Raw genomic sequence first — 12,238 nt, forward strand, 5'->3', positions numbered from 1 at the left:
ATTAGGGCAAACCACATCAGTGCTAACAGTATAACTCAGGTTCATGATTACTGCATACAATAGCTATAGGATTGACATATGCATTTAGGGGAGTTAGAGGGACATAAATTAGGTTACTTACGTTATGACTGCCAATGCCCCTGGAACAATGTACATTTGCAGCAGCACTACGACAGCTCAACAACACAATGGTAGGGATTATCTGAGCAGGACTTGGGTCACTGATAAGTCATTGTCTCAACGCAGCCTTGAAATGCGGGTACACAGTCCAGGAGCCAAGATTTGGATGGACTCCGTCATTCCCATAGATCATCTTCTGTTTCCAAAAATATATAATATAAAAGTAATACCAACAGAGCTACAGTAGTCTTTTAGCCAGGTGTGTAATGCCAGTAGCCCGCTGAATCTCTCAGAGCGACGGTACCGGACCGGAAATAATTGGCCTCTTTTTGGAATCTTTCACAGCTAGAATCAGTCATTTAAAATGAATTTTCAGCAGTTCTGCGCCAACTGTTGTAGAATGGTAGGCAATATAAAAAAAAATTATAAACAGTTATTGAGACGGTAGGATTCAAGAAATATGTTGTTTCATTTAACATGTCCAAACAGGAATGGAAGGTAAAGATATTTTGATGTGTAACATAATCCAGTGTTAGGAATGAATGTTTGGTGCAATTAGGCTATTGTCAAAATAGGGCTCCAGATTTGCATATTTATTTAGTTCAATAGAGAGGAATTTGCGTACCTATTTTTGTGTACACATATTACATAGGCTCAACCACTTGAGGCTAATCACCAAGTGGAAACTCAAAATCCATGAGCTAGATTGCTTTGTACTGCTAGTTAGCAGTGTAATGAATTAATCTAACAGTAAATGTAATGTCTTTAAAAACTTTGCAGCATACTACCCAATGATGTTGCCTCATTATACCCAATGACGTTGCCTCTATATACCCAATGATGTTGCCTCTATATACCCAATGACGTTGCCTCTATATAGCCAATGACGTTGCCTCTATGTAGCCAATGACGTTGCCTCTATGTAGCCAATGACGTTGCCTCATTATACCCACTGACGTTGCCTCTATATAGCCAATGACGTTGCCTCTATATAGCCAATGACGTTGCCTCTATGTAGCCAATGACGTTGCCTCTATGTCACCAATGACGTTGCCTCTATGTAGCCAATGACGTTGCCTCTATATAGCCAATGACGTTGCCTCTATATAGCCAATGACGTTGCCTCTATATAGCCAATGACGTTGCCTCTATATAGCCAATGATGTTGCCTCTATATAGCCAATGATGTTGCCTCTATATACCCAATGATGTTGCCTCATTATATCCAATGACGTTGCCTCTATATACCCAAGGATGTTGCCTCTATATACCCAATGACGTTGCCTCTATATAGCCAATGACGTTGCCTCTATATAGCCAATGACGTTGCCTCTATATAGCCAATGACGTTGCCTCTATATAGCCAATGATGTTGCCTCTATATAGCCAATGATGTTGCCTCTATATACCCAATGATGTTGCCTCATTATATCCAATGACGTTGCCTCATTATACCCAATGATGTTGCCTCATTATACCCAATGATGTTGCCTCTATATACCCAAGGATGTTGCCTCTATATACCCAATGACGTTGCCTCTATATAGCCAATGACGTTGCCTCTATATACCCAATGACGTTGCCTCTATATACCCAATGATGTTGCCTCATTATATCCAATGATGTTGCCTCATTATACCCAATGATGTTGCCTCATTATACCCAATGATGTTGCCTCTATATACCCAATGATGTTGCCTCTATATACCCAAGGATGTTGCCTCTATATACCCAATGATGTTGCCTCTATATACCCAATGATGTTGCCTCGATATACCCAATGATGTTGCCTCTATATACCCAATGATGTTGCCTCTATATACCCAATGATGTTGCCTCTATATACCCAATGATGTTGCCTCATTATATCCAATGATGTTGCCTCATTATACCCAATGATGTTGCCTCATTATACCCAATGATGTTGCCTCTATATAGCCAATGACGTTGCCTCTATATACCCAATGATGTTGCCTCATTATATCCAATGATGTTGCCTCATTATACGCAATGATGTTGCCTCATTATACCCAATGACGTTGCCTCTATATAGCCAATGACGTTGCCTCTATATAGCCAATGACGTTGCCTCTATATACCCAATGACGTTGCCTCATTATAGCCAATGACGTTGCCTCTATATAGCCAATGACGTTGCCTCTATATAGCCAATGACGTTGCCTCTATATAGCCAATGACGTTGCCTCTATATAGTCAATGACGTTGCCTCTATATAGCCAATGACGTTGCCTCTATATAGCCAATGATGTAGCCTCTATATAGACCTATTGGTGTGTCCCGTGCTCCGTGGACTAGGCTATGGGTCTATCTCAGAGAACTAGTGAAAAATGTATAAACTACGTACTAGGACTACTCCGGTTCAAACGGTGCTAATTAGAGTTGGGAAATAAATGTAATACCTACAGAAAGCTAAGACCCTCATCACTCCAGTAGGTTTCAAAACTTGGTTGGAAATGTTTGCTGCATATTTCAAAGCACATAACTAGGGCTGAGGCAGTCACGAAATTTTGTCAGCCGGTGACAGTCAAGCAAATAACTGTTGGTCTCAGGGTAATTGACGGTTAACTAACATAAAAGCACAAATCAAAGCCTATAAACCATTTTAATAAATCCATGTAATATAGCCTACACCTTCACAATAAATCCATTATTTATTTTAGACAGGTCTAAAGAGGCATGATATGAAGAAAATGTCTGAGTTGTCCTTATGTTAGATCCTGATCTGGCGATGCCAAATGGCTGTGGGCTACACTAGTTCATTGAGCAAACAAGATTTCCTTATAGTATGAAGAATACAATTGAACAAAGCTGAATAAAATAGAAAGGATATTGTCTCCAAATGATTTGGGGGAGTGCGCACATGTGGCTATTCTGTGTTGAGTGGTTAACAATGAAATAGGTACACCTACAATTGAAGTCAGAAGTTTACATACACCTTAGCCAAATACATTTAAACTCAGTTTTTCACAATTCCTGACATTTATTCCTAGTAAAAATTCCCTGTCTTAGGTCAATTAGGATCACCACTTTATTTTAAGAATGTGAAATGTCAGAATAATAGTAGAGAGAATGATTTATTTCATCACATTCCCAGTGGGTCAGAAGTTTACATACACTCAATTAGTATTTGGTAGCATTGCCTTTAAATTGTTTAACATGGGTCAAACATTTCGGGTAGCCTTCCACAACAAGTTGGGTGAATTTTGGCCCATTCCTCCTGACAGAGCTGGTGTAACTAAGTCAGGTTTGTAGGGCTCCTTGCTCGCAAACGCTTTTTCAGTTCTCCCCACAAAGTTCTCACAAACTTTCTATAGGATTGATGTCAGGGCTTTATGATGGCCACTCCAATACCTTGACTTTTTTGTCCTTAAGCCATTTTGCCACAACTTTGGAAGTATGCTTGGGGTGGCAGCATAGCATAGTGGTTAGAGTGTTTGGCTAGTAACTGCAAGATTGCAAGATCAAATCCCTGAGCTGACAAGGTACAAATCTGTTGTTCTGTCCCTGAACAAGGCAGTTAACCCACTGTTCCTAGGTGTCATTGAAAATAAGAATTTGTTCTTAACTGACTTACCGAGTTAAATAAAGGTAAAATAAATCAATTGTCCATTTGGAAGACCCATTTGTGACCAAGCTCTAACTTCCTGACTGATGTTGCTTCATTATATCCATGTAATTCTCCTGCCTCATGATGTCATCTATTTTGTGAAGTGCACCAGTCCCTCCTGCAGCAAAGCATCCCCACAACATGATGCTGCCACCCCCGTGCTGCACAGTTGGGATGGTGTTCTTCGGCTTCGGCCCTTTTTCCTCCAAACATAACGATGGTCATTATGGCCAAACAGTTCTATTTTTGTTTCATCAGACCAGAGGACATTTCTCCAAAAAGTACGATCTTTGTGCAGTTGCAAACCGTAGTCTGGCATTTTTTATGGCGGTTTTGGAGCAGTAGCTTCTTCCTTGCTGAGCGGCCTTTCAGGTTATGTCGACATAGGACACGTTTTACTGTGGATATAGATACTGTTGTACCTGTTTCCTCCAGCATCTTCACAAGGTCCTTTGCTGTTCTGGGATTGATATGCACTTTTAGCACCAAAGTACATTCAACTCTAGGAGACAGAACGCGTCTCCTTCCTGAGCGGTATGACGGCTGCGTGGTCCCATGGTGTTTATAGTTGCGTACTATTGTTTGTACAGATGAACGTGGTACCTGCAGGCGTTTGGAAATTTCTCCCAAGGATGAACCCAACTTGTGGAGATCTACAATTCTTTTCTGAGGTCTTGGCTGATTTCTTTTGATTATCCCATGATGTCAACCAGAGGCACTGAGTTTGAAGGTAGGCCTTGAAATACATCCATAGGTACACCTCCAATTGACTCAAATTATGTCAATTAGCCTATCAGAAGCTTCTAAAGCCAAGACATAATTTTCTGAAATTTTCCAAGCTGTTTAAAGGCACAGTCAACTTTGTGTATGTAAACTTCTGACCCACTGAAATTGTGATACAGTGAGTTATAAGTGAAAAAAATCTGTCTGTAAACAATTGTTGGCAAAATGACTTGTGTCATGCACAAAGTAGATGTCCTAACCGACTTGCCATAACTATAGTTCGTTAACAAGAAATTTGTGGAGGGGTTGAAAAACTAGTTAATGACTCCAACCTAAGTGTATGTAAACTTCCGACTTCAACTGTATATGCTTACTTTAGAGTTATTTATGTAACTTTAGTTGTTCTACAAACATTGGGCTATGTTTAATACATTTTAAGGCTGCATGATGAGACTAATGATGATTTGAAAAAATTAGCTTGAAAAGGCATGAGCTCTGCTTTGTTTTTTTGCACGGACTGCAAACACTACATCAGTCTCTCATTCACAATTGGACAAGCGTTTGATAATGCCTCAACTTCCATAGCGGCATCCCCTTTGTGTGGCCGTAACGCACCCTAAAAAATCCATGCCCTTTTGCGGCTAGTGGCCGTTGTGCCCTTCTCCCTGAGTGCTACGCGCTCTGAATCACAGCTCACATGGCTCTCAGTCACGTGATCGGGTCTTTCTCACAGGCTACAAGTGAAGACAGACACATCGGGGACGCAACTGCGCGAGTCCTTTTCCAATTCCGAGGTGCATATTGAAAATAATGGAAGAACTGTCCACAATTTACTTTTCGTCAGTCAACAAGATGAGTCGGCCTAAAGAACAGCAACATCACTAGCCTATGTCAATCTACTATCCCCTATAGTACAAAAGTCGACCTATTCTATTCTGTGCGAGACATAAATATTCCAAACATAGTCTGGGACAGTTGTGGGATGCGATAGATTGCAAATTAATGCAAGCATCAAAAAACCTTTTTTTATGCAATGTGGCTGACACAACAGATCAGAACGTTAAGCTTAAAATGTTTAATAAACTATTAGGCTATTTCTTCACATTATAAGTGCTGCAATGCGCACATGGTAGTAGGCTATAAGCGTGAATGTTCCATTAGTGGAAAACACCATTACCAAAAGTGACCGCAAATGCAATTATGCATGTAATATTTTTATTATAAAGGTGCATTTTTAATGGTGAAAATGATCTTCCGCAAACTTGAAACTCACGCGCTGCTTATGTATGCCAGTTAGGCTTTACACCACTTGTAAAGTAGATTGTGCTAAATTTTAATTTGTTATTTGGCCACTTTAGTTGTGATACAAACCTAATTAAAACATATAGGCCTATGGGCTAGGCTACATGAGGTTGTGTGACTATGATTGAACAAGTCGTAAAAGAAAGGCATTGTTTCTTATGCTGGGCATCATTCACAAGTGAAATATAATTCACAAGTGATAGGCTAATTTTGTCACCCATCAGACTATTCTTGATTTAATCTTGTCTTTGCATATACTAAGTAATATGTGTGACATTTGTTTTGATTTAGAATGGACCATTAACATGCACCTGTATCGAAACAGGGGCAGATGGAAAAATGACATGTCATCTATGCCTTTAAATAGCGAGGGGTTTATTTTCATGCCAGCCAGGTAGGTTATGCTCCTGTTATAAATATAAGCAATGTGGTTAATATTAGGAAAGCTTAAAAATAAATATAGTAGGCCTAGCCTATGGAAAGCTGATGGGATCCTCCTCTTTTTAGTAGAGGCAATCACTCCGTTTTCTCCCGGAATTGCTTAGCTTATTGACATATTGCGCAACATGGGCTCTCATGAAGTGTTTGATTCGATTTTAGAATACATTTGCATTGATGTCAGAGTGATTTAGAGGGACAATAGAGTGCTGAGTACCAGGCAGTTAGCTGGTAGGCTACTAATGACCATCAGCAGCATCAGAGCTTGGAGAAGCCTAATTACCGTGACTAAACGGTCAGGTGGAATTTGACTGCCTTCGTGACTCGTGACTGCTGGTGTGGCTGTAATATGGTCACCATAACAACCCTACTACACATAACCAGACATTCCTGTTTCTAATGACGTGAAAACATCAAGACTTTGAACAGCAGATCTGTGAGATTCCCATAATACAGGCACTACTGTTTGTTCATTATCAAATGTTTTAATTGACATCAAACTTTATTTACACAAAACATTTTACTAAAGTAAATCCATCGTGTATCTATTTATCTGAAACCCACAGCAGGAATGATCCAGAGTAGCTTTGCTTTCCTAAGAGTGTTGTCCACATCCTGCCTTTTTATTCCCATCTTCTGACAGGAGATCTTTGTCCTAACTGTCTTTCTTTGCTTTCCTAAGAGTGTTGTCCACTTCCTTCCTTTTTATTCCCATCTCCTGACAGGAAATCTTTGTCCTGTCTTTCTTGGCTTTTCTAAGAGTGTTGTTCACATCCTGCCTTTTTATTCCCATCTTCTGACAGCAGATCTTTGTCCTAATTTTCTTTCTCCTTTGCGTTTTCATTCTGTTGTTTCTTTGTGGATGTTTTTCACATGCGTCAGCAGGTTTACCTTCTGAATGAACATTTTTACCACAGACCATGTGATTACTCTCCAGTGTGAGTCCGTATATGTGCAGTTAGGTGCTCTTTGCGAATGAAGCCTTTACCACAGTAACCACAGCTAAATGGTTTCTTTCCTGTGTGAGTCAGGATATGCCTCCTTAGGTCCCCCTTCTGAATAAAGCTCTTCCCACAGTAACCACAGGTAAATGGTTTCTCTCCTGTGTGGATTCTCATGTGAGTGGACAGATGTCCTTTTTGTTTGAAGGTCTTGCCACAAAAGGGGCAGGTGCAGGGTTTCTCACCGTGACAGAGTCGGACATGGGCCTTCAGTTTACAGGTGGAGTTGTAGCGTTTTTTGCAGAAGCTGCATTCGCAAGGTCTCTTCCTGGGGAGAGTCACATGCCTCTGCAGGTCAGCTTTCAGTGCAAATGTTTCACCACAGTCACGGCAGTGGTGAGTTATTCTAGATGTGGTGCTGAGTTTGGAAGAGTTTTCCCCGAATGGTGGGTTGAGATCAAATGGTAGACTGCGGTCAAGTCCTACTGGGTTGCTGCTTATGGCTGAGGCATTGTTCTGATTATCTGGAGGGTCACAGGGAATGTCCAGACCCCTTAGGTGGGTCACAGTGCCAAAAGGTTTAGGATCCACTGGTTCAGATTCACGCTCTCTGTTATCCACAGTCTGGTTTTGGGGAAGAGTCAAGGACGGAAGTAGGTCCTCCTGATCATATTCATTTTTCAAACAGGAAGGAGTGAATATGGAGTATTTCGTATCAAAGAGCCCTTGAAGCTGCTCTTCCTCCTCACTGGTCCTGAGTTCCTCCTGTTCCTCTTTAATCAGTGTGGTCTCTGGGTCCTCCTGTCCCAGACTGGGGCTCCACTCCTGCTCACAATGCTGCTGCTCAGGGGGAACGTCCTCTTCAGAGACAGACAGCTGCAGTGAGTCTAGAGGGAAGGAGAGGAGGAGCAGAGGTCATCTATACAGTAGCAACGGTAGTTAAAATTGATAAAAGGTCAAATTTTTCACGTAAACAATTGTATAATAAGAAAATCCATGGAATCCAGACATTTTGGTGGGACTTCTTGCATTTAATTGAATGTCAAATATAAAAATGTTTCTTCTTTGAAATGATACATTCCAAGATTTTTTAAACCACATAATGGCCCTTTTATAAGTTTTAACTATATTTATTAGACATTTATTAACGTTTGAACTACGGATTAGTAGCCGGAGGACAGCTAGCTTCCGTCCTCCTCTGGGTACATTGACTTCAATACAAAACCTAGGAGGCTCATGGTTCTCACCCCCTTCCATAGACTTACACAGTAATTATGACAACTTCCGGAGGACGTCCTCCGATCTATTAGAGTTCTGCAGCATGAACTGACATGTTGTCCACCCAATCAAAGGACAAGAGAATGAATCTAGTACTGAAAGCATAAGCTACAGCTAGCTAGCATTGCAGTGCATAAAATGTGGTGAATAGTTGACTCAGAGCTAGCTGTATTTCATTATTTATTTTTTTCACTTTCAGTTACTTGGCTTGCTAATGCTGCTAGCTAGTTTAGCCTACTCAAACACCTGGCTCAAACAGAGGGATGCTATGTTAGCTAGCTGGCTATCCAACACTTGAACTCTTCCAAGTCAAGGTAAGCTTTTGGTTTTACGAATTTATTGCTACAGAGGCCCGCCGGAGTAACTACTAAACTGCTTACTGACTGTACACTGTATTGCATGATGGTAGCAGGTTTACTAACGTGTTAGTTCTATTAGTACTGTTGACTATGATGTTATAATAAGGTGACAATGATGAAGGCTGTGTGTAGCGGTTATGATATGATGGTTTGGCTTGGAAAGGTTTTTTCACCTGGTCACAGACAGGTGGTGTTGCGCATTGAAGTCCACAAGTGAAGGGAAAAGGTGAGAGGAGGAGAGCTCATAGTTGCGAGAAGGAATACAACGAGCTGTTTGTATGTGGCTGTTATGAAAGTAAACAGTGTTTGTGTGTGATCAAGAGTGTATTCATTCCACCGACTCCGTTGAAAAACGTTTCTTAAATGGAAACAAACGGAACAAGGATAAACTTAACTGAATTTGTCCAATAGAAACTCTTGTTTTCAACTGTTGGACTAATGATTACACCCTAGATAAGGTAGATGCAGGCAAGGTGGTATTTTATGTGTCACTGTCTGTCCATGTGTCGCCTCAATTTTTTTCTCTAGATCTGTGTGACCCTATTTTGTCAACTTTCATTCATTCATAGGCTAGGTTGTAGCAACCTCATGATGGGTATAGGTGACATTTGAGTATTATGTAGTAGCCTAAACATATCGATGTTACATTGAGCTGGGTGAATGGAATATGAATGAGTCATCCAATATGCTGTAACAGAAATAAGCCAATGCGCATAAATCAACTAATCGTCCTCCCTCATCTTAAATGGCACCGACAGCAACTGAGTCTTACCTATTTTACATAGTTGATTCTCCGGTGTGATCCGCAGCATGCTCCGTAGCCGATCATTCTCCTCCTGGTACTCCACTATCGTTTTCTCAACTGCCCCGAAAATCTCCACAGCAGCCGCCGTTAAACGATCATTCAAAAACACACGCAACAATTGTAGTTCAGACATTTTCAGTCAAATGAGCTTTGTGTAGCCAATTCAGTTCAGTCAGTATGTCTTTCTATACTGCAAACAAGCAATGCGAAATGTAAACTCGTTTCCAACTACTTCCGTGTTTAAGTCAAGGAATTTTTAAAAACTCCTTCACTCTAGTGTGTGGCAAACTTGGAAACGCACAACAGCGCCGCCAGCTGAATGGGAGTTTACTACTGTGCAAGGCAGCCTACAGCCCAGTAGTAAAGAGAAACGATCATTACATGCGGAGAGTGTTGTTCATAAGTATAGGATGATCTCAATTCATCATGAGGAGTCGTCTGTATATCATTACTCTATACAGCATTACATCAATAATCATGAATGAGCAACATTATAGGTCAGAATTTACGAGAAATAATCTTGGACAAAAATGCAAGGAGATGTTTTCTTGAAAGTATATTTGAAATGTATCAATATTATTTATGTATAAAACCACAGGTTTTACTTCGAGGTACAGACAAGTGATAATGGGAATAGATAACTACACGGGGGGGAAATAGTTACAAGACGTAATAGGGTGATCTAAGATGATAATTTCTTGTATGAACTGAATTGAAAGACAACACATTGTAACACTCCTGACAACAGCACTTGCTTGGGACTGATGTGACAACGTGCACAAAACCACAGAATGCAGTTATCAAGAGGATATTACAAAGAATGTTATTGAATTGGGACTGGAAAAACACTGTAGTTCACTTAAAACAGAGTTTGCATTTATAATTTTTTTGAAATGCACTCATCAGGATTCAAATGTTTATCATTATTTCCCAAAATATTCAAACAATATTATGAATGAGCAGCATTAGGTGAAATGGATGAGAAGACAGGTGGAAAGAGAGATTTTATTTAAAAAAAATAAAAAATGTATGCAACATCAGTCAGAACATTCTGTCGTCACCCTGAGAGACTTCAAAAACAAACAACAAATTCCTGTTCCTAATGACGTGAAAACATCCATAGACTTTGAACAACAGACATGTGAGCTTCCTACAATATCGTGCCACAGTGATGTTGTCATAAGCGGTCAAATCATACTCAAAATTAACTTTTTGTTATTGTTGAATGTTGTTGACGTTATTGACATTTGTATTCTGATACCCATCATTTCTTTTTACTCTTCGTAATTTATTCTATTGATTGAAAGTGGTCAAACACGGAAATGGTTCCAATCGTTTGTTCACCATTTATTTTTCCAATTGGGGAGTTTCAAGTGATTTAAACATGAAGTGAGTTCGGAAAATCCGGAAGTGCGCATCTTAGAAATAGTTTTCACATATAAAGTCCCATTTAATACAACTGTCGCAGGCTCCGTCCCTCTACCGCCTCGATTTAGAGCCGCACCTCATAGTCGTGTGATTCGCTCAGAATTTGAATTGATTAGCGATGTCACTCAGTAAATCCACACCCCCTAAATTACAAACTGTCCCACAGTGTCACAAGGCTCTCTATACGCCACCAATTCAAGGCTGGGGACGAGGTTATACATAACATGACATATAAACATCTGACTTAAAGTAAAAATCATATTATTTATTCATCAATGCCACAAACCTTGGACATGGAAGAGCACCATATCAACTATAATTACTATCTAAGAACACAAAGATTCTTCTTTTTTTTCATTATAGAAATTACAGGTAACTGCTAAAATAAAGGAAACACCAACATAAAATGTCTTAATAGGGCGTTGGGCACCACGAGCAAGAACAGCTTCAACGCGCCGTGCAGAGATTCTACAAGTGTTTGGAACTCTCTTGGAGGGATTTTGGGGCAGCAGGCAGGCTAGAGGTTAGAGCGTTAGAGCGTTAGGCCAGTAACTGTAAGATTGGTGTATCAAATCCCCAAGCTGACAAGGTAATAATCTGTCCTTCTGCCCCTGCCCCGGTAGGCCGTCATTGTAAATAAGAATTTGTTCTTAACTGACTTGCCTAGTTATATTTAAAATAAATTAAAGAATTATTCCACAAGAAATTCCATTATTTTGTGTTTCATTGATGGTGGTGGAAAGCGCTGCTCCAGAATCTCTCATAAGTGTTCAATAGGTTTGAGATCTGGTGACTGAGACGGCCATGGCATATGATTAACATCAGCAGAGGCTTCTCAGAGGAGAAAGGGGAGAACCATCCTCCTTGGTGAATTTCAGAAAAATGAAAATTGTGAAATATAAAAAAAGTTATCCTTTTTAGATAAAACTATACTAAAAATATTAACGTCACCAAATAATTGATTAAAACACACTGTTTTGCAATGAAGGTCTACAGTGGCCTCAGCAGCACTCTGTAGGGTAACACCATGGTGTAGCCACACACTGGACTCTACCCCCACACTGACTCTACCCCCACACTGAACTCTACCCACACACTGGACTCTACCCACACACTGGACTCTACCCCCACACTGGACTCTACCCACACACTGGACTCTACCCCCACACTGGACTCTACCCACACTGACTCTACCCACACACTGACTCTACCCACA

The 12,238-nt window shown here is 40.4% G+C and overlaps 1 protein-coding gene across 1 annotated transcript; it reads right to left on the reverse strand.

Moving 5' to 3' along the window:
- Positions 1 to 6,711: 6,711 nt before the first annotated feature.
- On the reverse strand, positions 6,712 to 9,812 carry LOC120043341 (zinc finger protein 84-like). The gene is made up of 2 exons (XM_038987968.1): positions 9,562 to 9,812; positions 6,712 to 8,039 (listed from the first exon to the last, which is right to left on the reverse strand). Exons 1-2 carry the CDS (start codon positions 9,725 to 9,727, stop codon positions 7,138 to 7,140), a joined length of 1,068 nt encoding a protein of 355 aa, XP_038843896.1. The 5' UTR covers positions 9,728 to 9,812; the 3' UTR covers positions 6,712 to 7,137.
- Between the last annotated feature and the right edge of the window lie 2,426 nt (positions 9,813 to 12,238).

This window comes from Salvelinus namaycush, unplaced genomic scaffold (genome assembly GCF_016432855.1).
Source record: "Salvelinus namaycush isolate Seneca unplaced genomic scaffold, SaNama_1.0 Scaffold9, whole genome shotgun sequence".
NCBI classification, from domain to species: Eukaryota; Metazoa; Chordata; class Actinopteri; order Salmoniformes; family Salmonidae; genus Salvelinus; species Salvelinus namaycush.